Source organism: Sinohyriopsis cumingii, chromosome 6 (assembly GCF_028554795.1).
Source record: "Sinohyriopsis cumingii isolate HCF-2022 chromosome 6, ASM2855479v2, whole genome shotgun sequence".
Taxonomy (NCBI): Eukaryota; Metazoa; Mollusca; class Bivalvia; order Unionida; family Unionidae; genus Sinohyriopsis; species Sinohyriopsis cumingii.
This window is the reverse complement of record NC_142966.1, coordinates 95,206,466-95,229,069: the sequence shown is the minus strand read 5'-3', so window position 1 is coordinate 95,229,069 and position 22,604 is coordinate 95,206,466. Positions and strand designations below refer to the sequence as shown.

The 22,604-nt window shown below is 36.0% G+C and overlaps 1 protein-coding gene across 1 annotated transcript; it reads right to left on the bottom strand.

Annotated features, from left to right (window-relative positions):
- Window positions 1–3,355: 3,355 nt before the first annotated feature.
- LOC149797475 (transforming growth factor-beta-induced protein ig-h3-like) lies at window positions 3,356–15,321 on the bottom strand. The gene is made up of 6 exons (XM_089960421.1): window positions 15,086–15,321; window positions 14,327–14,535; window positions 12,167–12,353; window positions 9,281–9,379; window positions 8,641–8,754; window positions 3,356–3,638 (listed from the first exon to the last, which is right to left on the bottom strand). Exons 1-6 carry the CDS (start codon window positions 15,237–15,239, stop codon window positions 3,514–3,516), a joined length of 888 nt encoding a protein of 295 aa, XP_089816547.1. The 5' UTR covers window positions 15,240–15,321; the 3' UTR covers window positions 3,356–3,513.
- Between the last annotated feature and the right edge of the window lie 7,283 nt (window positions 15,322–22,604).

Below are 22,604 nucleotides of genomic sequence, written 5' to 3'. Positions count from 1 at the left end.
TGCATTGTTTCCGTCGATGGTAACGTCATCGCTTTTAGTGGAATGTTTTTGGAGGGATGTTGTTCTTGTTCATCTGGCAACTGTAGCTTTGCCCACTTTTTCTTTGTTCGTTTATCTATTTATATTGTTCTACCATTGCCTAAAATGCGAGATTAAGGTGTTGCACTATCAAATTCATACTTTTTTCGTGCTCTCTATCAATTTAGCTTGTTCTTCTGGTGTATTTGCAGGTAATACTAGTTTGTGGTTTCTTATATGCATGTTATCGTTACTGTTGCTCATTAAACTCACTAAATACCATTTTAGATCATTCAGTGTTCATGTATTTATCATGTGCCTTCGATATTAATTTTACCATCAATTCTTTCCAGTTGCCGGGTCTGTGAAGAAAAAAGAATATGGGATGAAAGAAACATGGGGAAGTTCTTGAAAGTATTGAGATGGTTTCTTGCAACTGCGACTTGTACTAAGGTTGTACGTCTTTATCAAAGCAACAGTCTCATCTTCGTCTTCTTTGATTTCAGTCATCGTCTGTAGCAAATACGTAATAGTTTTTGCAGGTTTTCTTGTTGCTTTCTTCATATCTTTTTTCCGTTTAGCAATTTTCACTAATTGGACTATGTTCTTCTTCTTTTTCCGTTAGAGCTGCCACCTATTTCACCGTTTCTGTTGTTGCCTTTTCAATATCCTCGGCACGTTCGGCAATTTCCTTTGTGGGTTTAGTCAGCGGCGCAAATGTTTGTTCAAAGCCCACCTTGAGGTCCTCTCGCGCTGTTTATCGCGACTGTAACATGTCTTTGACACTTTTGCGACCTTCTATAACTTTGTGAATCAGTTCCTGGTATTCAAGAGAGGTTTTACGGCATTGCTTTCCGTACCATTTAATAACATCACTGCTGGAAAGTTTTTTTTTTATTATAATATATTATTTTATTAAATTTTGTGAGACACGTTTTCATCCAGACCCGCCCGATATTTTTATTTCGGTCCATTTGTCAAAACTATACGGGTCCATAGTGATCCTTGCAAATATGTCATGAATTTCATCCCACGAGTGGTAGAAAGCAAACGAAGTCCAATGAATATTTGAAAGGTCATGATCGTCAGTGCTTGAAATATCAAAGGAACATAACTAGCCATGATTATTGCCGTGGGCAAAGTCGACCTATTTACCACCACAACCCCGCCCCCGACCCCGTGTTGAAGTTCGAACCGATATGAATTCAAACGACGGGGGTGGACCAATCAAATGTTGTCAAATGCGAGCGGATCTAAAGTTTTTAAGCTCGAAAAGGCACCACTCGTAAGGAAAAATTTCACTCAGATTTCAGTGGGTTGAGACTTCTGGAAGAGTTAAATCACAGTGTTCCAGGAAAAGGAAACTGTGTGGTTGAAGTGAATTCTAAAGAAAGTCCACCCCGAGATTTGTTTTTACTAATCTCATATAAGGGAATTACAATTGGAATTTAAAAGTGTCGAAAGGTAGGACGATATATTGGCCAAATTTTGTTCTTGGTTTGAGTTAATTACATTGTGTACCTTCAATTACTTGTAATTATCTTTTGAATTATATTTATTGGATTGTCTGAGGTCTGAGTTAGGATGTGGATTTGTGTGTATGGGAAAGTAAAGCTAGACCTGATTAATATATAGAAATGGGCACGAAAATAATAATGCGTTGTTTGGTAGAATTAGAACACTGGAAGAGAACACGATAATAACTAAAATTAGTTTAATGACAAAATCAAACGTATGCCAGGATATATATTGCATTAAGAATTTCTCATCGTACCGAATTATGATTATTCTGGTGATATTGAATTAACTATGTATCAATCCGAGGTGGGGTATGAAGCCATACCAGCATTACCTTGTCTAGCCCCAAATATTTATATAATAAGGTATCTTTGATATTGTTTTAAGCTAACGATTTGGACATTCGGTAATAGGTATGGATTTATTTATGCTCCGTCGCGATTCGTTAAATACAAGTATCATACGATAGATGCCTTACAGCAGACTGTTACTCAAGTAAAAATAATCAAGATTATATAAAATTCTTGCGAATTTGGTGACATCAAGTATTAGTATTAAAAGATAAAACTCATAAATACAACAAATTACAACAGCATCGTTTTTGATTGGAGGAACAATAGCTAACAGTCTATCAAAGCAACTATTTGTTCAAGTCTTTGTTATTTTTTATTTCTTTCTTGTTTTGTTTCTTTAAACTTTATTGTAATGGAACTAATGGAATGATGTAGTTATACCAGAAAGAAATCTCATAATTCAATGCAAACATAACTCTTTACTGAATAAGGACTAAGTAAACAATATTTCTTGATTGAGTAATTGAACAAACTGGATAATGCTTTTTCTCCATGCTCAAAGTAATGGTGCCTAATACGATTCGAACAACCTGGACGGTAACAAAAAACTTAAAATAAACAACCAAGTCAACAAACACCAGACGATTTCTACAAATGTTTTGCCGATCGAGTAAGGTGCAAATACATTTTCATTGCACTTATAATGGGTATTGGTGTATATACAATAAAGTATAAGAATACCTATTCACGATTGTTACGTTAGTAGTAATAAAAAGTAAAAATGTCGTGCACCTTTGGTGCAGGCTCGCTGCGCAGCGAAAACGTTGAGTGCCGACGTCACGTTGTGTGCTGGACACTTCGCTAATTATTTTTTTTTTCGATCTTATTTTATTCTTTCATTCGATCTGTTTCTTTAACGTACCATCTGTATACAGCGAGGCGGTTTGCAGTTATTATTTTTGAGGTTATTTTTTTTTAAGAGCAATTTAATCCTTTATTTTGTAGTGTTTTTACTTCCTCGATCTTCTTATTGGTTTCTTGTTGTTTTTATAGAAATTGTTATAAAAGATATAACCGAGTGACATCTGCACCAAAAGTGAAAACTTTATATACCAGTAACAAGTTAATTAAGTTGTAAAACAAACGTAATCATTACACTCAAATACGTTTCTCCGTCTAATCAGTACTTTTATTGCATAAAATAATCAAGTTATGCCGTGTTTATCATCGTGGAAGAACTAATCTGAAATTAACGAACCTGCTCGGGTGTCTTTTTTTTAAAACCCTTGCACGAGATGGCACTGATTTAAAATTTACAAGTATGCTCACTCTGTCAATATACATAGCCAGTACAGCAAGTGTTCTCACTTTGTCAATGTACATAGCCAGTACATCAAACGTGCTCACTGTCAGTATACACAGACAGTACAGCAAGTGTGCTCACTTTGTCAATGTACATGGACTGGTTAATTAGGATTTATCAGAGGATTATTTTATAATTTTATTTATTGTGCTTGGACCAAGCCCACGCGTAAGCAATGGTGCTATTTAAATATGTTTTAGTGTTAAATAAGATAAATAATTTCAAGTAGGATAACTCTAACATGAAAATGATTTCCATATCGGGCTGTTTCTTGTTGATAACTATTTTGGATTTATTGATAAATTAGTACAGCGGCTCAGTCTAAAGAGCACTTATCTCGATTTTCAGGGAGGACGGGATTAGGACGTGGTCGATCATATGAACCACTCCGTTGGTGGCACTTATGTCGCTCATCAGAACACGGCTTCCATCAATAGCAACATGGCCTGAAATAAATAGGCTGACATATGATCAACCATCGGATTGCCTCATGAACAAAAAATACAATACGAACTAGCTGCATGTAACTAACTAAATAATCAACTAACTAGCTAAATAACTAAGAAATCAGCTAAGTATTCAATTCAGTAATTAATCAACTAAGTAACAAATCTGCTACTTGAATATTAATATACGAACTTAATGTAAAGCTAACTAAATATTAGAAACTCATCAACTAACTAACCAACTTGCTCTCTAACTTACTCTTAAGACGAATGTTTAGCTAACTGATTGACTCACGATCTAATAATTGAACCAGTTATATTCAACTGATAGGCTTACTAACTCGTACATTGACGAGCAGAAACTATAACTGAAAACAAAAACAGAAAGAAGTTTGCTTTAATTTGCTGGTCCTAACGACACATGTAGCACATTATTCGCTATATCATGCATGGGGATTTGTGTGTGTGTGAGAGAGAGACAAAGACAGAGAGAGAGAGAGAGAGAGTGAGAGAGAGAGAGAGAAAGAGACGGAGACAGATATATGTTCGTTTCGGATGAAAGAAAAACTAATAGAATTTCTACAGCAAAAGAGATTCACGTAACTACACACTATTCTCGAAATGTTTCGAGTACAAAACTTAAAGCTCAGTCTCAAAACTTCAATGATCAGGTATGATATTTGTTGAATAACTTTGTCTTTTAAATTAGTAGTCGAACAGATTTGCTGACCCTGCGACACACTTTTGGTATTCGTGAGTATCAACCGTCTTATTGAAAGTACACAATATGATATTGGTTTGCCAGTTTAAACCTAATACCAGCTAATCCTGAAAGGGGTCCAAGATTAAAATAAAATCATGAATGTTATATGAAAGTTATATTATTTTAAACTTATTCTAATTGCAGTCGCAGACAAACAACATTTTTGGAGCTTGCGTGTCATGCCCAAGGTTTCGATAGGACGAGGTATAATGAGGCGATCATGTTCGTATAAACACATGACTTCGCATATAGTAATCTTGTGGCCAAAATTTAAGTTTGACTAAACATTTGCCCAATGAATGTTGAAAGTCTAAACTTAAGTTTATGACTTATGTTGCTAAAAATGTGGTTATGTTCTCGACACCAAGAATTATAGATTACTGTATTTGTATGGGAAAATATGAACGTGTTTTTTTTTTTCTGAGCAATTCTGCAAGGCCTTGAGAGTTTAGTATTAGTCCTGAAAAACCAGTCCATATTTTCCTATACAAATGCAGTAACCTTGTGTTGTATACTCATTTCGTTTACCTACCTAAGGCTTAATAATAAAGTGATACACTATCAGAATCAAGGTAATATTGAATTTATGCTATATTTCAAAATTAATATATAACAATGGATTCATCAATACACAATAACAATAACACTGGTCAACAGTGAAATCATTACTGACTTGAAAAGGCCCTAATCTGTAGTATTTTGGTGTGCCGAACACGAATATAACCGTGAAAAATTTGTATTGGCTCTCGTTTTGAAGATATTCATATACCTCATTTTCTATGTTTCACTGTGTAAATTTCTCCAGTAGGACTGCAGCAACATCCGGAATAATGATGTAAGATTGCATAATACCATCATGCTCACATCATCCACAGTTGATTGCATCATTTTCTGATGCAATGCAATACTAATGCCATGCGGCTGCTGAAGTAAGTTGACGTCAGCAGTGTACTATACATGTGTAGGCCTATTATACTAATGCCAGGCGGCTGCTGAAGCTGACGTAAGCAGTGTACTATATAAAGCCCAATCAGATAGGTTCAGCATTTAAAATATTTTAGACGTTGTGCGAGACAGTTCAAGCTACTGTTACATAAAACTTATTATTTTATCCATTTACGTACAATAAAGAACAGTAATGCCTCGAAAGTGTGTTAATACCGCGGACAATTTTTGCTATATTTGTGGGGAAGTGACATTTGCCAACCAGAAGAAAAGTATCAATTCTCAAGTGAAGAAGGCATATCATCTTTACTTCGGATGCAAGGTTGGTGACCAAGACAAGCCTTGGGCTCCGCATATATGCTGTGCTACATGTACAACACAGCTTTCACAGTGGTTGAATTGCAAAAGGTCATCAATGCCGTTTGCAGTCCCAATGGTGTGGAGAGAGCCAAGCAACCACCTAAATGACTGTTACTTCTGCTTGGTTCCTCCTCTTTCCGGCGGAATAACGAAGCGAAAGAAGTCGAGAATAGTCTACCCAAACATTCCGTCTACATTGAGACCAGTTCCACATGGTGAGGGACTTCCTATTCCAGAACCTCCAGCAGAATATTCTCTTGATTCATCTGACGAAGACAAAGGTGAGTCGACCTGTTCTTCTCCTGGTCCATCAGCATGCAGTGATCCAGATTTTCACTGTGGTGCATCATCAACCCCACACAGAATAACACAGGAAGAACTAAATGACCTGATTCGTGATTTGGACTTATCAAAGAACAAGGCAGAATTGCTAGGATCAAGACTCCAACAATGGAATCTTCTAGAAGAAGATGTCACAATTACTGCATATCGAAAGCGCCACCAGCAATTGGAGCCTTTCTTCAGAAAGGAAAGTAATCTGATATTCTGTTCCGATATTGAGGGCCTCATGAATGCTTTAAAAATCACTCATGACCCACAAGAATGGAGACTATTTGTGGACTCTTCGAAACTGAGTCTCAAGGCTGTGCTTTTGCACAATGGAAACATTCTTCCATCTATTCCAGTAGCGTATGCTGTCCACATGAAAGAGACATACGATAACTTAAGGCAGCTACTGAATTCCATTGAGTATAACAAGTACAGCTGGCACCTCTGTGGTGATTTGAAGGTAGTTGCCCTTTTAATGGGACTGCAGCAAGGATATACAAAATACATGTGTTTCTTATGCGAGTGGGATAGCCGAGCAAGGGAAATGCACTACATGAGGAAGGAATGGACTCACAGGCAGAATGTAGCCATTGGAGAGAAGAATATCCAACACCCAGCTCTGGTTGAGGCTCAGAAAATCTTGCTACCACCCCTTCACATCAAACTAGGTTTGATGAAGAACTTCGTGAAAGCCATTGACCGGACTTTGCCAGCATTCCGATACCTGCATGAAAAATTCCCTCGACTCAGCGAAGCAAAGATTAAAGAGGGAGTTTTTGTGGGTCCTCAGATTCGAGAGCTTTTCAAAGATGACCGGTTCAACAACTTGCTGGAAGGTGACGCGAAACAAGCATGGAATGCTTTTCGCCTAGTTTCTACAAACTTCCTCGGAAATGTTAGGGCAGAAAACTATAAGGAACTAGTAGAAGACATGTTGATGAAGTATAAGAAACTTGGCTGCAATATGTCTCTAAAGATTCACTTCCTTCATTCCCATTTGGATTTCTTTCCTAGCAACTGTGGTATTGTTAGTGATGAACACGGCGAACGTTTTCATCAAGATATCGCAACAATGGAACAAAGATACCAGGGAAAATGGTCCACTACAATGCTGGCTGACTACTGCTGGACACTCCTCAGAGATGCTCCCGAACAGCTGTACAAGAGACAGGCGAAGAAATCTAAGATGTAGTCAATGACTTGATTTTTTATAGGTAGGCTATTACAGTTGACCTTTTACTATTGGAATGCATTTCGTTATGTAAACATTAATTTCTTGCAGATTACAAAAAAACTAGAGCCAATTTTGCAATTTGACTGTCATATTCGTGTTCAGCACATAAAAATTGATAAGAATTGACTAATTTTATTTCAGTAACATGACTTTTGTAAAAATTTGTTGTCCAGTGTAATCAGTGCGCACAAAGCACCGCCCAGTGACCTTTGAACTTAGTCGCACGCTAGACATTACTATAAAAAAATCTCGTGTTGGTCTACTTAAACTTGAAATTTATAGTCATATTTTGAATGACGCATTGAACAAAACATTTCCGGTCGGTCTGGAATAAATGAATCTTGCTTTTCTGTTGATTCAACTCAATTATGCTTTTCTGTTTATGATGGACTTGATTTATTAGGTTAATTCTGTTCAGTATGGAGAATGTCATTTCAGTTGAAAATTTAGTCGAAATTACAGTACATTTTTGGTGTGTACCAGGTTTTTCAGGTAATGGGTTTGCAAAACTAAGAAATTACATTTTGAGGAAATTCAAGACGCATAAATGTAAGTATATTTATTACCATTCTTATTACGAAGTAAAGATGACATATGTTTATGTTCTGTAAATGATCGCTGCTGGAAGGAAGACCCCAGCTATGATATATACAGTGTACGTCTTATTTCGCTAGCCTAACATTGTATCAAAATAGTTAACCTAGGAAAATTGCAAAGCAACTGCTGCGTGACATTCCATTAAGCCAGCGGAAATAATACTTTTCCGTTGTCTTGATTTATCGGCTCTAATGCTCTTAGTTTCCTATCAAAACCTTAAGGCGCATTTTGTTTCTCGAATTCATTGTTATAACTGACTTGTAAAATGGTACGTGTCTGATAGATATATGCGATAGCCCTTGGCCTCATTATGCTTCTCCGTGCTATTTGTCCAGACCATAGAGAGCATCTGTCATAATCTGAACAATCCTGTTTGTGAAAAGTTACGAATATTTCTCCTAAATCACTGTTTAAATTATCAAAATGGTATTTCCAGTTACTGTATCTCTCAATTTTGTTGTTTCTTTTAAACTTGCGAATACCACGTTCATTTGTTTGCTTGTTTCAAAGTTGCGTTTGTGGCTTAGTTTTATCATCTCTACTTTCAAATAGATCAAAAAGCTTGTTCAGTTCATTCGCAAGAAATCTAAGCAACCAAAAGCGTTTACTACATGGGTGTACATGGTTTGTTTACAAAGTAGTTCCTAGCACACAATATTGTTTTTAAGGACATGTGCCGTGCAGTATGAAGCCGTATAGTATCGAAAAATATTGCACGATCCTAACGATGTAAAGTTGAAGGAGACAAATAAGCATGTAATAGCACAATTTACCAAAGAAAAGCGGCGAAATTTTCTCTCTATCAACTTCCTCCAGTGTGTGGAAAGATCCCGAATGCATTCCAGACGTATACAGAGTCCCGTGAAGCACGTGGTACATCAGAATTTCTAAAATATCGAAATAATGTGTTCGGTCATTTTCACAGGCACACAAGCAACATACAGTGCGCGAAAAAGAATATTGCACTTTTTTTACTACGAATGTACAATATGTATAATATCTACTTTCCGTGAATAATTGTTTACTAGTATATCTGTAAATAATTCTCTATTTAATTGTTTAGATATTGTTTTTAATGATCATTGTCACTATGTGCCTCAAGATGCTACCGTCAAGTAACTATTGATACTAATTCATTAAAAAAACAAAATGAATACACAATTGACTTATGCAAACGGTTAAAGGCGCTGACTAATATATCTTTAAAATATGGAGTACAGGCAGGGATTTTCCTCCTTGAATGCTTTTTTATGTACCCTATTAAGACTTTTGTACCAAATAAGATCGAAAATAGGGACAAAATGGGTTAGCAAACACGGTGTGTGAAGGGACAGATGGACAAACAAACCTATATGCACAAGGACGCCCAAGTGAATACCATAGCTGACCCTACAACATGTAGACTACGCTTACGTTTCAAAAGATCTGGTCTGGCGAGCAGTTTCTGCACTGTGTCTGATCCGAGAGCGTTGAAAGCAGCATTGTTTGGTGCCATTAATGTGTATGGTCCCTCTGAAATAACACGAAGAAATTGTCTGTTTATCTATATTTACCGGCACAAAAAAGTCTATTTCGTTCGGAGCCTATGGTGGTAAAGCAACTTGACCAGATAAACAACACAGCAGCCATCACAGGCTGATCTAAGGGGGATTCGAACCCGCCATCTTTGGCCTGCAAGTCCAGCACACTAAAAACCGCGGCTCACAAACACGAAAAGAATGCGTTGCCTAGAGACAGTTTTTGAACGAGCTTCAAGCTTTCTACTGAATTTCCATATAGATTATATTGCTACTGATCATACAATAGAATTTCGTCTTGAAAAATCTCTTCGAACAAAAACATAAGTTGTGTTATCAGTTTGATCCCTGGTGTACACCTCTTCAAAATCCGACGTTTGCCAGCAAATATGCTGCTAAAAGTTGACCATATGACTGAATAATCATATAACTCCTGCGTCTACATCAAGTAACCGCGATATAAATCACACTTTTAGAGGAGTAATAAATACAGAAGGTTAAAGCAAAAATCATTCATTCAAAGGAAATCGATCTGAAAGGAAATAACTGTCCTGTACCTTGGCTGTCAGATATCACCAGCCACTTATACGGGAGGGAAAAATATTACCGTGAACGTGCATATGTTGTTCCTTCCAACAACAACAAACCCCCCCCCCCCGACTGTATCACTATTAGTTACTTCAATGTTTAAAAAATGCAAGAAACAAAATAAGCCCAAACCTTTCAAAGCGTTTTCCACTTGATCTCTGCGAAACAAAAAGACCAAAAGGCTTGCCCTCACGCGACTTTCAAGATACAGCAAACAGACTGACCACATTACATTTAGGAAGAATTGGAAAATTCGGTATTTATGGAACAGGTGATATGAGACTTATGGGGATTTGATCCTTGGCTTTTGAGTCCATATGCCTGGGATATTAGTGGACCCAGTGCTTTCGTCTCCATACATCTGGGAGATTAGTGGACTCCTGGCTTTCGTCTCCATATGACTCGAAGATTAGTGGACCCATGATTTATTTCCTCTCCATGTGTCTGGGACATTAGTGGAGCCATGGCTTTCGTCTCCATATGTCTAGGAGATTAGTGGACATATGGCTTACGTCTCCGTATATCTGGGAGATTGGTGGGCTCATTCTGTTATGCCTGAGCGGTGATCAATAATGCATGATCATTGAATTGAGCAATATTCATGTTACTATATGAGTCTCTGTTTAACCTATCGTCTAGATACGGAATGTTCGCATTACTAATTGAGTAGTTCTTCCTCTGTTCTGGGTAGGGAATGCTTACAATACTATTTGAGTATTTCAACCTATTTATCTAGAAAAGGAATGTCCTCATTACTATTGGAATAGTTAAATCTGTCTTCTGGATAAGAAATGCTCACATAATAATTTTTGTCGTGTTCAGTCTGTCATTTAGAAAGAAACAGCGTGTAACATAATCTGTGTCGTGTTCAGTCTGTCATTTAGAAAGAAACAGCGTGTAACATAATCTGTGTCGTGCTCAGTCTGTCATTTAGAAAGAAACAGCGTGTAACATAATCTGTTCCTCGACTAAACTGTGCTATTTTGAGTTAGTCAGACATTTAGACGTAAGAATGAAGCTCTTTAAATGGTGAAGTCTATGTTGTTTTTACATTCCATAGTCTACTTCGTATTCTTTGGACAGTATAACTTTTTTAGTGGAATGGAGTTATAATACAGGCAATTTAAACTTGTATCTTTTCCTGCTTTTGGTTAAGATAATTCTTTAATTTGAAATGAAGCATTTATTGATTTAGTGGTCATCCATATATGACGTCACGAACATTTGGCGATTTTTGACACCACCAGCCACTGTCACGTTTCTTCAAAAAAACTGAGACCCCCTCACACATAACATCACATAGCTATGACCTCCCCCAAATAAACTTTCAACAATACAATCCCTGTATTCAAAAACACACAACAATATAACACGGAGTTCTAAATTATTATATACTTTAAAAAATATATGTCTTGATCAATCCGGGTTTATTCCTCTGAAAACCCACACTACAGAGAAAATGTATGGATCGAAAAAGACTTGAAAATCCACGGAATAAAGTTGCAGGCATTTCATCTCATAAATTTATTTCTTAAAGTTCTCTTCATCACATGGTGACAATGTGATGCTACGTTGTTCACCTTTTCTGTAATAGATGGCACTGTTTTTGTGATGTCACATTTTCAGAGAAAACATACCCAATTACTCCCAACATGATACATCGTCACGTATGTCGTGTGTGACATCATATATGGACGGCTCCTCACTAGTAACACCCGAATTCTCTCACTCATGATACACTTACAAATAAAACTTCAAAGAACACTACTTTTACCATCGTCGCTAATCAAGGGTTCTTTGAAGCTTATCACACCCTTGGGACACATAGAACAAATTACTATGCAGCATCTGTTGTGGCGTGATTTTATAGCTACATTAATTAAGGGCGGAGCTAATTAAATATCACGATACAGATTTAGGATACATTTGTAAGTCACCCTTTATTTCAATAGTCAGCAAAATTGAGTAATTCTGAATAACCACGGCAAAAACATCGTAAACTTTCTCGAAGATATATTTTTTTGAGAAATGTTAATCCGTTCGTCAGAAAAAAGTAAGATTACAGCCTTCTTTGCTCATCTGACAAAACATCTTATCTGCTATTCAGCTGATTGTTGCATTAGCGACATAGTGTATTGTCATTTCATTCACTTATTCAAGAGCCTAAATCAAAGATATCCAGCAGATGACATACCAGTCAAGGCATTCGACAATCCCGCCCTATCCACGGCTGACTTCAGGGTGCTGAAGTTAGTGTTGCTGCTGATAATATCAGCGATGGTGCCGTTTGCCTGTAACATGGGTCTGGAAATAAAGTGCACCACGCCATTAGAGGCGAGTTGGTCTGGGCGTACAATTTGTGACCCCTCTACTGTAATAACCTGAAATTATAAAATATGATATTAAGTTCGCGAATTAAATATTGTTTTAATCATCATCGTAGTTATATTTTCAAAATGTACATTAATTTCCGTTCAGACTTAGTGCATACAACTTATCAAAATATATGAGAAAGTGTCCAACTAGCCTATTTACACACTGTTGCTGCAGTAAGGTTAAAATGGTTACAATGACAATGGGTAAATATATAGTAAAAAGGTTAATTCTTAAAATAAAGATAGAAAATGTCAAGAGATATCATCCAAATACTAAAAAATGGAAAGGATAACACACAACGCGTGTCAGGAGTTCCATGTTATGATCCAAATTATACAGTTCTTTATATTTGACCGACAGCAGCAAGTAATGCAATAACAGTGATACGCAACGTTTCAAAGATCAATGCTTATATAAACTTGGGACCATGTCAAATGAGAATGTTGCAACTTCTTTAACGTATTCGACGTAGTACCTACGCTTTTCTAAACATGTTGTCGTTGATGGCAAATCTCAGCTATAGAGTTTTCTTCCATATTCACAGTATACAGTAGATCTAGACACGATCGATATTACGTTAAGCCGATAAATGAGGAAAAAAAGCCTGTAAGCAAAATTATCAACGGTACCATTGGCATTACATTAACTATTAACCAGAGAGAAAACCACGCGAGACTGGTTTTAAAATCCTTGTCAGAGAGAAGAAAACAAAATATAAACTTTTCGAGCCTGAAGCAACCAGGTCGATAAAGATGTTAATGTTGTAAATTCAATCCCATATAGACCTAAAAGTCATTTCAAAAGTCCAAAAGTAGAGTATTCCAACTGAATTATAGTATTGAGTGTGCTGATGTGCCAATAGTCCTGGATTAGCTTGATGTAACACAATGATGTCATCCCCAATCTCTTTAAATGAATTAACAATAATCCTAAAATAGTAATTTAATCCAGAATGTCAATGAGCGTTTTGTAATTCCAAGTAATAGTTTTTAAATAAATGAGTCCTCTCAAATTAAATATGAACACAACTAAATATGATTCCAGATATTGGACTTAAAGTAGAAATGAATAACTGTTTAATTGGTTGTCTTTATATACAGACTGCTCTCTGATTTGGACTTGGGTCGTTTCCAGTGGAACTTCCGCAAGGTCAGGTCTGTGTAATTAAATTTTAGCAAAGAACCCGACAAAAATTAGGTAGACCGTGTTTTTTCCAAGGGCAAAATCCCAAGTAAACATGTTGTTTACAAACGCTCATTATTATCTTAAAGTATATTTTACAATCATCATATATCTATATATACATAACTGAAACGGCATCCATCGCCTTGCCTGCACACACGAGCCCATATTCCCTTACGGTGTTATATACGATTGAGTAGCATCATTTTCTTTGGTGATGTGTGCTTAGTCGTTAGGGAATATGGGCTCGTGTACAGGCAAGGCGATGGGTGCCAATTATCCGCGGGCCTGGGTTTGAATCTCCGAAGAGTACGAATTAAAAATTGTCTAACCTGTATGATAGTATTATTTGTATTAAATATTAATTCTGCCTACTATTATCAGGCATTCTTCTATAGAATCCAGGGATAGCACTTTCTGTTCTGTCTGGTTTATATTTATAATTCTCTATAATTAATACTATATACCTTGATTTCTTTCATAGAAATCCGGAATGACTGTGTAGATAGATGAGAATTAATTATTGGGCCGTCACGCGAGTGTGTCTGCTTCACAAGAGCGCATATAACGCCGATGGAGTTGCATCATTTTTGGTGATGTGCGCTTAGACGTGGGGGAATATGGCTGGGTTCGAATCTCCGTAGAGTATGAATTAAAAAATGTCTAAGCTGTATGATAGTATTATATATATATATATATATATATATATATATATATATATATATATATATATATATATATATATATATGTGTGTGTGTGTGTGTGTGTGTGTGTGTGTGTGTGTGTGTAACTTACCTTGTTAAAGAGATAGTTATTGACCCTTATTTTTGCTCCAGCCAAACTGTCCAGCATCATTTCGTTGATTCTCAGGTCATCCATCATGTACTTGCCGCTGACCACGTGGTACTTGAGGAAATTCCCAAGGGCTTGGGTATCATTCTTCAGAGCAGCAATGGTTTTGGAGGGAATGCTGTAGTCGGGTGGAGCAAACAGCGTGAAAGGCCCTTTGAATCGTGAAATTCACAAATCATTGAATATGTTGAACTTAAAAGTATGATTCCATCGAGAGGTAATTTTAAAAGATTGAACATTTTCAAAACTGCAAGGCATTTATCAAAGAATCGTAATATATTTTTGTAAAACGTAAGGTATTATACATTTAAATGCTTCTACGCGACACAGCCGCGAATCAAACTGAAAATTAATACAATTAAAAAGGACAACGGCAAGAAAAAGGAACTAAACAAAACCTACTATTATATTCTGTTTAATCAAATGTTGGTACTAGGGATGGCAGAAGGGAAATACATGCTACACATTTTTAACATTGTGATGACTTGGTTGTACATAATTTGATCGTCACGTGTTACCACGTTGTCTTTATTCTATTGAACCTGTTAACAAATGTAATTCTAAGCCTAACGATTTCATACTCTTAACTAATACTCTATAAATACATGTTGGTAATAGTGTATATATTTTCAATTTCACACTAAAGGAAGCCAACATCCATAATTATCACTACGTTTATAGGCACAATGCTTCAACAAATACCTCCTGTATTTAGGGTGGCATCTAGACCAGCTGTTTGGATGAGATCAGTGAGTATATGTTGGCGCCCTATGATCCCCAGGATGGACTGTGTGGGTAAGGCCCCGTGAACTGCGGTGAACACAAGGGCCAAGAGAAGCACAGAGATTGTAGCCATCTTGTTTGCTGTCTTCCAGCTCTTCGAATGAAGGTACTTTGGAAGACGTACATGTACTATCTGACTTGACCTGGATAGCTTTGACTTGCCTGACAGCTGATGTGGCTCTCATGACGACAAATGTAATTGGTTTGTCCTCTTCTGTAGTGTGATATTATATAAGTTACTCAAATATTAAGTTCTTTGGAGTTATCGAGATTTTACTTTTGACCATTTTTTTTTAAACAAATATTGCCATTTGACAACCATCTCAAAGCTGCATATAGCTTCAACAACGAGGTAAATGAGCAGGATACAGTTGAAATTTCAACAAGCATTATAATTTGCCAAATAAATAATTTAAAAGATTGCCATTTTAAATTAAACTTTAAGCAAAAACAATTTCATTAAACATTTAAAATAGGATTACTCGACAACTATCATTGAACTTTCAACTGATACTTTCTCACAAGACCAACTCCTCATATTGCACTGAAAATGATTTCCCAGTGATGAAGAAACAATGTTACATATAATAAAACTATGCCGTCGTCCAGCTAGTGATGACCGCAATTGTCTCCATACATTTCGGGAATATCCAACCGGATATCTTGCACGTGTAACAGCATGAATGGGTGCTTGATATTTTACAGTAAATGTGATACTGTGTAACAGCATGAATGGGTGCTTGATATATTATAGTAAATGTGATACTGTGTAACAGCATGAATGGGTACTTGATATTTTATAGTAAAGGTGATACTATGTACCAGCATGAATGGGTACTTGATATTTTACAGTAAATGTGATACTATGTAGCAGCATGAATGGGTACTTGATATATTACAGTAAATGTGATACTATGTAACAGCATGAATGGGTACTTGATATTTTACAGTAAATGTGATACTATGTAACAGCATGAATGGGTACTTGATATTTTACAGTAAATGTGATGCTATGTAACAGCATGAATGGGTACTTGATATTTTACAGTAAATGTGATGCTATGTAACAGCATGAATGGGTACTTGATATTTTACAGTAAATGTGATACTATGTAACAGCATGAATGGGTACTTGATATTTTACAGTAAATGTGAACCTATGTAACAGCATGAATGGGTACTTGATATTTTACAGTAAATGTGATGCTATGTAACAGCATGAATGGGTACTTGATATTTTACAGTAAATGTGATACTATGTAACAGCATGAATGGGTACTTTATATTTTACAGTAAATGTGAAACTATGTAACAGCATGAATGGGTACTTGATATTTTATAGTAAATGTGATACTATGTAACAGCATGAATGGGTACTTGTAATGTGATACTATGTAACAGCATGAATGGGTACTTGATATTTTACATCATCATCTTTATTTCCTTCCATGGAAGATTACATGATATAAGAATAAATCATCTGAATACAATCAATAAATATTTTTAAAAAAAAAAAAAATGTTCTATATTGGAATACAAATTCTTACACAATATCAATCAACAAAGTGTTCGTCAACTCATAAGTTGCAAGTTTCAGTACCTTATTTACAGAAGATAGCTGCACACTGCATGACAAAGTATGCTGCATACAGGACGAATAGCTTGGAGTTTTCTTTGTCGATTACTCCTGATGGTAACCTTTTACCTAAAAGATATTGTAGTTGCAGCTCATCTTCTGCATTAAATAACGTAATGTGCAGGCTCAGGGGAAATTTATCAGTAAGGAAATCCCAGAAAGAATTTCGAAAGTTCGACATATAAGGACAACTAACACAACAATGAAGTATCAAGTCTGTATAAACATTCCCACATCTAATACACATATCAAGCTGTGTTTGTGGAACAGCAGCCCATAGTTTAGCTACATATGTAAATACCTTAGTGTGTTGTCTGGTTTTAGCCGACTGCCACACTGAGGCAGGTCGTAAGTATTCGTGTATCGAAGAGAATCTATCAAAATCTGCTTGATTAGACATACGAACTCTCCAGAGGCTATTTTCAAGACCAACAATTTTTGACCTTACAATTTCTTTCCAATTATGTTTATCTGGAATTTCAGAATGATGTAAATAATCAGTTAGATACCCGAGCAAGTCAAACTTCTTTGAGGTATAATATAAATTTGAAATTAACCCGCAGCTTGACATGCATCCGCTCAGAATGAAGTGAAATAACGCAACGTTAAACACACGTTTAGTATGTACATTGTTAGGCATCAAACACAATCTGTGTAAAAACATCAATTTTCTTCTATCAATTTCGGACTGCGCTGATGTCCATCCTAGCATTCCCAGGGCAATGTCTGATCTTGTATGTATTGGAAAACCTTGTAAATGTTTGGCAAAATACCTCAGAGTTTTATCCAATAAAGCGAGGTCACTTTTTGAAATGTTACACCATAATTCACTTCCATAAAACATTGAAGGGAAAATTACCTTTTTAATTACATTTGCAGCAACCAAAGGATTTAAACCATTCGGTTTAATGCCAATACCAAACAGACCGTGAAAAGAATTTTTTCCTTTCTTGCATGCATCGAGTATTGCGTCATGCGACGTCAGCTTTGAGTTAATCCGGTGACCCAGGTGTGTTGCCGAATCGGTAACCGGCAAACATGACGGGCCAAGATACCATTTCATATTGATAAAATTCTTGTATTGGGGTCCGAAAATGATAATGTATGACTTTGTAACACTAAGCTCGAATCGCCACTTATTACTGTAGTCGTATGCTATATCTAACAGCTTTTGTAGATTGCTAGGATATATAGCCAAAAGTGAAATATCATCAGCTAGGGTTGGATTTCCCACAGCTAAGGATCCAATCTTTGCTCCAAATCCACTATTTTCTAACTGTAGCAGCAAGTCATTTATAAATATTGTGTACATCAAGGTTGACAAAACACCCCCTTGTCTCACTCCTTGGCCAATTGAGAACCAATCTGAAAATTGCCCATTTACAAGAACTTTACTCTGTAAATTTGTATACATGTTAAAAAATATCAAAAGGGATTTACCCGTAATTCCCAACGTGAATAATTTAAAAAGCAGTCCTTCGTGCCGCACGGTATCAAATGCCTTTTTTGTATCAAGAAAAGCAGCAAAAACCCGTGAAACCATGTTTACATTACATTGTACTGATTGCAACAGCACAAAACTCGCTGTTGTGCAGCCTAAACCTTTTTGGTAACCATGTTGTTGTGAACTGGGTATACTAGAATTAGTATCTTTGAGCCAAGTTACCAAACGTTCATGAATAATTTTCTCAAAGGTTTTGTAGATAACAGGCAGTAAAGTAACAGGCCTGTAACTTTCGAGGGAGTTCTTTGATTTTCTGTTACCTTTGTACAGTGGTATTACTAACCCTTTTTTGCAATCTACAGGTATGTAAGATTGATCAATCATCCGAGTAAATAAAATTGTCATACACTCGATGAGGTAGTCGCTGCCATAGATCAAATGTTCATTGCAGATTTGATCATGGCCCGATGCTTTTGATTTCTTTAGACCTTTAATGATTTCTCTTACTTCATTTAAACTGATACTGGTCTGTAAGGCCTCGATATGGCTTACTTCGTCCTGTAGACCCCGATTTAATTCTCTCTCTATAAATTCATAAAAGTTTCCGTCAAAACTATGGTTTAAATTCGGCGTGTGAATGTCCTCATAGTATCTAGCAAAGCCATTTGCGATGGAATCATCATCACGGACACAAACTCCATCAGTTGATAGTTCCTGACAAAAATTTGTATTGTTCCCTCTCTTAATGTTGATCATTTTCCAAAAGTGTCTTACATCGCATTCATGTGCTTTTTCAATTTCTTCATACACCTCCCCCATATATTTTTCCACAGTCAGTTTTTGAACGTTTCTAAAGTCTCTCTTCTTATCTTTATATTCTCTGTAAGAATTAAATTGACTACCCCTCGGTCTTCCCTCATTTATCCAAGTATACCTAGCTTGTCTTTGAAGTTTATGTGCTTCTTTGAGTTCATTTGACCAATATGGTTTGGCATGATAATTGAATTTAGACTTTGGAAGCGCGATGTCGCTTGACTGCTGTATTGCAATAACAATGTGCTGGTAAAAGCTATCAACATTGTCCGAAATAGTATCTATATCTAAAGTTTTCAGGCGAAGGTCCAGCTCAGATTGATAGTTTTTCAAGATATCAGCGTTTAATTTATTCCAGGCTATGTTGTTTCTCTTCATAGACTGTCTGAAGTCTCTCCCACAGGTCACTGTACGAAGGGAAGTAAGGATAGGGAGGTGGTCAGATATCGCGTGCTCTTCGTGATCTGAAACAATGTGCACACTTCGTAATCTACCTATGCATTGATCCGACAGTACAAAATGATCAATCATCGTTCTTGCTGGGGTGAACGTATAGCGGGAACCAGTGCATATTATTAAATGTCCAGCACTCACTAGATTATTATATCGCAAGAACTCGTGAAATACTCTATCTTTGTAATCTCTGAAAGTGGCTGGTTCAGCTACTGCATTGAAATCACCAGTAAAATACACGTCCCCCAGCTGTGAGTACTGATCATAGAGATTTTGAATCATCTCAATTTGCGCTTTGTAACAATCTATGCCATATAATAGGGTCGGCATATATACACAAAAAATATATACATTTTGCATATCGGGAAATTTGAATTCTATGCCAACAACTCTGTCACTATTAACTTCATCTATAAAGTTAGCATATCTCATGAGAGAAGTTTTGCGGAAGATTGCAACTCCTCCTTTACCACATTTTATTAACATACAATTAAAGGAAATATCCTCTGCCTTAGCAGTGCATTTATAATCAGAACGAATAGTATCGCAAAATGGAAGTATGTGCTGTAATAGTTTATGTTCAGTTACGCAAGCTACGTCAACATTATATCTATCCAGCATTGCACTAAAGCTAAGAGCAGAGGACATAATTCCTCTAACATTCCAGGTCAGTATATTAAGATTCATGTAAATGTGATACTATGTAACAGCATGAATGGGTACTTGATATTTTACAGTAAATGTGATGCTATGTAACAGCATGAATGGGTACTTGATATTTTACAGTAAATGTGATACTATGTAACAGCATGAATGGGTACTTGATATTTTACAGTAAATGTGATACTATGTAACAGCATGAATGGGTACTTGATATTTTATAGTAAATGTGAAACTATGTAACAGCATGAATGGGTACTTGATATTTTACAGTAAATGTGATACTATGTAACAGCATGAATGAATACTTGATATTTTATAGTAAATGTGATACTATGTAACAGCATGAATGGGTACTTGATATTTTATAGTAAATGTGATACTATGTAAAAGCATGAATGGGTACTTGATATTTTATAGTAAATGTGATACTATGTAACAGCATGAATGGGTATTTGTAATGTGATACTATGTAACAGCATGAATGGGTACTTGATATTTTACAGTAAATGTGATACTATGTAACAGCATGAATGGGTACTTTATATTTTATAGTAAATGTGATACTATGTAACAGCATGAATGGGTACGTGATAGTAACTTCGACATTTAAACGAGAGCTCCAGTGTGAGAAATGACGATTTACTATGTCATAAATCAATTTTTAGAGTAGTTAACTTGTACCATAACGGATATTGTCATATCTGCAATTGATAGTCTACTTTTGTAATATAGTTAATCCTAAAAGATTCATCAAGCTTAGGTAAAATACTGCATTGTACGGTTGTGACATCAGCTTGTGTAACGTTGTGTTGTGACGATTCCTTCTAGTCAGTTGTATCCGGTACTTTAACACATTTTGTATAGTGTTGAATACATAGAGGGCTGTGTCCGCAATCACGTCTTGAAAATGCAGAAACAATTTTAAATAATTGGTGCAAAATCTGTATTGGAAAGTTTTAATCTGGTTTAAATATTTTTTGTGCCCCAAACATAAATAATAGCGATATTATACCATCAACTAAACATAAATAATTCCGAAATTGATAGAGGGTTGACTTTTTCCTTGAGTATTATCAATATTCCTTACGTTTATCCTTGCATGTGATGGCAAACATTGATGCACCGTGGTGAAACTTAATCTGAGAGAAAAATGAGATTTATATGATGATACAATTTAAATTTATTGACCTAAGTACCTATTTAGGATTAGATATATCCATTGAATGATTGAGATGTGTCAATCATAATCTTGTTATGCAAATTAAATTTATATTGCGTGCTTCATCTTCATTTGGAAGAAAGCACAAAAGATTTCTGGAGAAAAAATAACAAACTGATGTAACTACAATGGATGTTAAATTTAGGATGCAAACGGCGCTTTTCTTCTACTTTATGTTTTATTTAAATTATAGTCCAGACCAAATCCACCACCTCAAAAATGAAGTATATACCTACCCAAATATTCTAAACAAATATTTAATGTAACCAGAATCATGCATATTTTTTTGGCCTAAGACGTCGGTGTGGTATGGTATGACCAATTGTGAAAATAGTATTCATCTAAATCCTTGCATAATTCCATTGAAGCAGCGGTTAATCAAAATCTCCAATTAGAACTTGAAAAAAGATTTAGGGCATTATTCATTGAGAGATAGCAAACTTTAATAAGCATATATTTGGTCAAAAATGTGTATGCGTGTGTGTGATTTGGATTTTTACGTAGCTTTAACAATTTTCAGTCATGTCACTACGATGTCTGCAGTGTGGCAGTTTATAGTGATGTCTAGCATTGGGCATCATGCCGCAGACATGTAGCATAATGTCCCACCCAGTCACAATATCCCGACACCAGGCCGACCAATCCTAACTCTAACATTTTAATGCTGAGCGCCAAGCGAGGCAGATGTTAGTACCATTTGTACAAGTCTTTGGTATGACTCGGCCTAGGTTCGAACCCGCGACCTCCCGCACCCGAGGCAGTCGCTCTAACCGCTAGGCCACCTGAACGATTGGTGTTATATATTATTATTATTATTACTATATATATATATATATATATATATATATATATATATATATATATATATATATATATATATATAATATTTAAAACATTTCGTCTTAAATATATCCAATTACACCAAACGCAGTTTGAAAGTTAATAACATAAGCATTCAACTAGGCGCACAGAAACTATTTTGTCAACTACCATCTAGACCTGTAAATTAAATCAAAAAGTGTGTGAGAGCATCCATTCGAACGTGTTGAAACAGTTCAAACAATTGCGCTTTTAGGTTATTTGTGTACTAGTATATAACTAAGCCCATTAAGAACTCGGACACATCTGTTGACAAAAATATGTCTGTCGAGCAAAATTATAAGTGAAGTATCAAAAGAAAATCTTTCCCGACCATGTTGCTGATAAATAA

Bases quoted from the DNA above. Each gene is read 5' to 3' on its own strand.
- LOC149797475 (XM_089960421.1), bottom strand. From the start codon at position 15,239: ATGGCTACAATCTCTGTGCTTCTCTTGGCCCTTGTGTTCACCGCAGTT. The intron at 12,354-14,326 runs GTAAGTTACACA...TTATAATTTCAG, and splicing joins ATAACTATCTCTTTAACAAG to GTTATTACAGTAGAGGGGTC. The intron at 3,639-8,640 runs GTAAATTGTGCT...TATTTATTTCAG, and splicing joins AATTTCGCCGCTTTTCTTTG to GCCATGTTGCTATTGATGGA.